Source organism: Merops nubicus, unplaced genomic scaffold (assembly GCF_000691845.1).
Source record: "Merops nubicus isolate BGI_N331 unplaced genomic scaffold, ASM69184v1 scaffold48975, whole genome shotgun sequence".
In the NCBI taxonomy this organism is placed as follows: domain Eukaryota; kingdom Metazoa; phylum Chordata; class Aves; order Coraciiformes; family Meropidae; genus Merops; species Merops nubicus.
This window is the reverse complement of record NW_008612579.1, coordinates 11,789-17,253: the sequence shown is the minus strand read 5'-3', so window position 1 is coordinate 17,253 and position 5,465 is coordinate 11,789. Positions and strand designations below refer to the sequence as shown.

The 5,465-nt window shown below is 46.1% G+C and overlaps 1 protein-coding gene across 1 annotated transcript in view; it reads right to left on the bottom strand.

The window, feature by feature from the left end:
• Positions 1-149: 149 nt before the first annotated feature.
• CACHD1 (cache domain containing 1) overlaps positions 150-5,465 on the bottom strand; it is a gene marked incomplete at both ends in the record, with an annotated part of 16,977 nt that continues 11,661 nt past the window's right edge. Inside the window, 6 exons of the mRNA XM_008941569.1 lie at positions 150-266; positions 644-730; positions 1,408-1,568; positions 2,577-2,693; positions 2,811-2,910; positions 4,744-4,866. Of these exons, the coding sequence (XP_008939817.1) occupies positions 150-266; positions 644-730; positions 1,408-1,568; positions 2,577-2,693; positions 2,811-2,910; positions 4,744-4,866 (705 nt within the window). The remainder of the gene's footprint in view (positions 267-643; positions 731-1,407; positions 1,569-2,576; positions 2,694-2,810; positions 2,911-4,743; positions 4,867-5,465) is intronic.

Sequence of the window (5,465 nt, the reverse complement as noted above, 5' to 3'; positions counted from 1 at the left end):
CAATGACCTTTAAGGTCTTTTCCAACCCCAACATTTCTATGATTCTACACTTTTTTTTTTCTTCTTTTTGTCTTTAAAACATGTAAGGAGGAGCTCCTTTCACTTAATGTTCTCAAGAATGCTTTGAGGGCTGGAGAAGGCCACGGTACCCGCTCTCTGTCCTCTGGTTGCACTGGCTGTTGATGCACTGGGGGAGAGCATCCTGCAGGCTGGGGTCGATGGCTGTGAAGGTCATGGGCTCCTGATGGACTTCACAACTTGGATTCCTGCATTTGGGCAAAAAGTGAAGCCTTGTTTTACAAAAGCAGTCAAAGCACCATCAACAAAACCCATCATTTTTACCTACTACCATCCTCTGCTTAATTCTACTAAAAATATCATCTATTCTTTCCCCTATCACCTCTAAATTAGCATAAACAAACAACTGGTTTTGTTAGCTAACTTCTCTCAAATGCTGCTCCAGCAGAGGAGGTCTGTTCTCAAGGCCAGGTTGGATGAGGCTTTGAGCAACCTGGTCCAGTGAGAGGTGTCCCTGCCCATGGCAGGGGGGTGGGACCGGGGGGTGCTTGAGGGTCCCTTCCAACCCATTCTGTGATTCTATGGCCTTCCAACCCAACCCATTCCATGATTCCAAGGGTCCCACCTGCTCTCGGCGTTGGTGAGGTTGCCGGTGCACTCGTTGACCTCCAGCGGGCACTCGCAGGGACACTCACACTCATTCTGCTCCATTCTGCAGGGGCAGAAAACACAGAGGACACCCATCAGACATGGCACCAAAGCTTCAACCCCACGAGGCAGCTCCTGAGCAGCAGCTCCCCGTGGAGAGGGCTGTGCAGGAACCTTCCTCCTTCCACTGGCGTTGCTCTACTCTGAACCTGAGGGCAATGTAGTAATGGAGCCTCTCTGATCTGCTGCCCACCTTCTGGGACTTAAAAATGCAGATAACTCCTGGACAAGTCTCACATCTAGATTCAAGGATCCTTCTTGCCAGCCCAACAAACATAGTGATGCTGATGTAGGGAAAAATCTGCAAGCACCAGGATGCCCTCAGTGAAAGACCCCATCAATCCACACACAATCATGGGTATTCACACACCAGAACAAAGGGCCTGATCCTCAGAGAACTGTCCCAAGAAACTGAATCTGTCATGAGCTCTCACCTACCTAAACATGCCAAGAAGAATCTACGTTGTGTTTTTATGCACCAACAACATCACAAAGAATCAGAGGCCTGCTGAGTCACCAGGTGTCTGACAGAGAGCGCCGGTGAAGTCACTATTCCGTGGTCACTTCAGTTCTGCACTGCTTGTTTGCATTTCATTTCGTGTGTTCTTATAACCCTTGGCTCAAGGAAGAGGGGAGGAGCAGAGGCCTGGAGCAGGCTGTCCCTGCCCCACGTGGGCTCACCTGTGGCAGTTGAGGCAGAGCCTATCCACCATGCTGCAGGCACAGAAGGCGAGCGAGTCGCAGGTCTCGTTGACGATCCCCACGAAGGCGTTGGTGCCTGGGATCCTCGTCAGCCTGTACTTGGAGCAGTGACTGCCATGCACAAGGTTTGTCAGGTCACCCTAAGAAAGAAGGAGACAGTGTCAATGGTGTAGCAAGAAACCCTGTTGTTTTAGGGAGCTGAAGACTTTCCCCCTTCCAAGGAAGCCTCCAGAGCCGAGGGAACGCAACTGCATGGGAGAACCCCCTGCACAAATAGGAAGCGTACACAGTTGTTCATCAGTCTCTTTAGTTTTGCTTCCAAGCTGCTGCTGGGTGGGAAGATTTTGCAGAAGGCAGAAAAAAAAAAATACACTCAGCTTGTGAACGTTATGAGGTGTGGTGGCAAAGTTGGGGCAAATATCCTGCTGGGAGCAGGTGACACTTGGCTCCTTCACAGCACTCACTGCCCCATCCGCACTGCCCCCGCCACCGGTGACCTCCACAGGCTCTGCTCTGACAAGGGGGCACCATCACAACTTGTTGAAAACTTCTGGGCACAGGTACTATGACAAAACCCCCCACAGCACTGTCCAGCTGTGACCTGGTTCATAGGCAGACTCATTTTTGGTTCCTATTTGCAAGCCACAAGTTTAAGTTTTTGCTCTGCCCTCCACAATTTCCTTGACAGTTGATCCACTTGCTGTTTTGCTTCCCAAGTGTGGGAAAAATGTTTAAGCCTACCTGACATCAATCAATGTATTCCGACATAACTTCTACTCCTGATGCTCATTTCCCAAGAATAATTGACAGGTATTATTTAAAGAGCAACTTCTCCCACAGAGCTCAACACCTTGTGAATAATTCTGCAGTGACCTCGCAAGGGTGGATCTGAGCACATGAGGAAGCTCAAACACAACCCACAGGGACCACAGAGCATTTGGGTCTCCAAGGAATGCACTCTGACATCAGAACTCTGAATGCTCATGTGCATCACATCAGTAAATGATTTCTTTGGACACTGAACAAAAAAAGAAGTTATTAGAGACCTGTGTCACCTTCCAGCCTCCTCTGCTGAGCCTGGCACCACCAAAAGAAACCCAACCCAACCAAAGAACATTCCAAAGCAAAATGAAAGAGAAACCACTCACCACCAAGCTGGTATTGAATTTATAAAACCTCTGCACCGTTCTGTCACTGAAGCTGTTGCAAAGGTTCTTCTTGACAAAGTTGGGGTGGTTCAGAATGTCATTTGCCACCAGAGGCTCCTAAGTGAAAAATGTCAGATTTTATCCCTTTGAAACCAGAAGCAACCAGCGACTCCTCTACGGTCCTTACAGAAAGTGGAGAAGGTGGGAACAAAGCAAGGGAAAAAGGAGCCAGACCTTGTGTGTGATGTGCTGCTGCTCCACGGGCGCGTGGCCTTTGGGATCGATGAGGGTTGGGTGTGCCACCAGGTACCCTCTGTCCTCCATGATGAAGCACCTGCCCCCAACAAACAAAGCACAGAGCCCCCCATGAGACCTCTCTGGGGCAGAGAAATAAACCGTCATCTTCTATTTACAGCTAGACGAAGGATCTTTGGAAGCTTCCATGGATGAAAATAACAGGGCCATTAAACAAAGCCCCTGCACAGTGTCTCTGAAGAATGTGTTGGGTATTTCCCTGAAGCTTTTCAGTCTGCTGCTGCTACAGCAAGCCTGGACCATCAAGGATTTCAAAATGGAACTGCTTAGGAACTGAAAGGAAAACTGCTCAGTGCGTTGTCTTCTCTGACTGGGAGGATCCAGAACTAGATGAAGCCTAATGAACTTGGAAAGCTTTAACTACTTATTAATCTACCATGTTACTAATTAAACAGAGATTTCACCCTCTCCTTTAATAACCTCCCGCTTCAGAATTTGATTTTTAAGAGGGAGATAAATCACTCCTGTTTCATTTTCAGCCTTCCCAACCTTCCCTCTCCCTTTTCAGCTAGTCCGGTGTGATCCCAGGGAAATGATGGTGCCAGATCTGCTCCCCCAGCCAGAAACCAGTGTGCTGTGAGCTTTTATTCCATGATTATTTCTTTACTGCCCCAAACTGGGTTTTGCATTAGAAATTCACGTCGTGATGTTGCATTTGCTCTTTCTTGTGAAAGATGCTCTAGGCAAGGAGAGAACAAGTAGGCTTGTGATCACCCCAGAGGGACTGCAGAGAGGAAAAGCTGAGTGGAGATGGAGTAAAAACCCCCAGTTCCTGCCAGGGAGTTCAAATAGTTGCCTCTTAGTGCCCATGTGCATTTACTCAAAGGCTGTAAGCATGAGATCCAGCTTCTATGTTAGAATGATTTAACAAAGCACAGAACAATATGCTTGAAATTCCTCATTTAGGGAATACAGAAACAGAATAAAGCATCTGCCCCTGTTGATTATTAATAGTTTTTAACTGGGAGGGAAGGACTGCCATATCAGACACCCTGATCTACCTTGTTTTTTTGCTTTATACACTGTAAAAAAATATAAAAATCTACCCAAACTAGGAAAGAAACAGGAGGATGACATCAAACCACTTCCCTTCCCAAATTTAAGGTTTAAAAAAAAAGCAAAGTAACAACAACAATGCCCAGATCATGTTATCAAGTTACTCCAGATCCAAACTAGAGGCCACCCTACGTGACTTTTTTAAAAAAAAGGGTAAAGATACACACAGGTCTAAATAAAATTAGATCATCCCAATGAAATCAGACTTCTGATGAATGCTGTGCTACGTAGTTCTGAGAAAAAGATAACAAAAGTGTATTTTAATAATCACACTCAAAATAATTAGGGCTAAAACATCATTATGACATGTAACATAATCAGTTAGAGTAACTAAATCAGTTACAGTAGCTGAATTCATTTTCAGGCAAATAAAAACAAGCAGAAAAGAATGTGAAGAGTGTTTGCTAATGGTTGGACTCGATGATCTGAAAGGTCTCTTCCAACCAAAATTATTCTATGATTCATTTAATGAAAAAATGTTTTCTTGCCCAGGATTTCAGCAAAGTCTAAATATAACAAAAAAAATTAATCAGTTATTTTGAGTTTGTCTTCCTGCAGACTGTTAGCTTGGCTGATGACAGTTTGATCTTCAGTAACAAGAAAGTCCAGATCATCTTTATGAGAACAACAAGCCCAAATTTTAGTGGAAATCAGAGAACACACGCTGAAAGTAAACAGAATCCCACACTAAATTAAGTTGGAAAGTACCTCTGGGTCTCCTGGTTAAAGAAAAAAAAAAGAACCAACAAAAGGAATCAAAGTTTCAGGTATTTCTTGCCTGGCATGAAGGCCTCACCTTATTTTGTTTCCTCCGTCTTGGTTGCAGACTGGCAGCAGGTCCATGAGCACCTTGTAGAAGTATCTCAGGGTGAAGTCAATGCCCATTACTGCCACCGAATGTCCTGAAGACATCTGAGCACTGCAGAGAGGGGAGGGAAAAAGGAAAGAGGCTTTCAGGGCTGAGTTAATAATTACTATTTTAATATTAATTGAACAAGCACTCCTCTTTGCTCAGCCCCACTGGCACTGACGTGCTGGCTGATGACCACCCTGTGCCAGGGGACATTCTAAAACCACCACTTCACAACTGTTCCTGCCCAGTATCCTTCTCCAACACAGGGCAATCACAAACCAGGCATTTTGGGAAAGGGCAGAGCCTGGGGTCCCTGTGGGAGCTCACCAGCACTGGCAGCAAGAGCTGCTGTGAGCTGCAATATTTCACCCACTGCTGAAAATCTGCTTCTGGTCCTATTTTTACACCAGTTTGGGAGTACACACAGTTGCCTTAGCAACTGATACATCAAAGGCCAACAAAACAGTCTCAGGCTGATGTGTGGAATTGTATTTTCTTACAGTTCTATGAAGGTTCCAAAAGGGCTATTTTTGCCCATTTGTATTGTTTTAGCTTCCACAGAATCCCAGCATGGTGGGGGTTGCAAGGGACCCCTGGGATCACTTCATCCAACCCCCTGCCCCAGCAGCTCACCCACAGCAGGGTGCCCAGGATGGTGCCCAGGG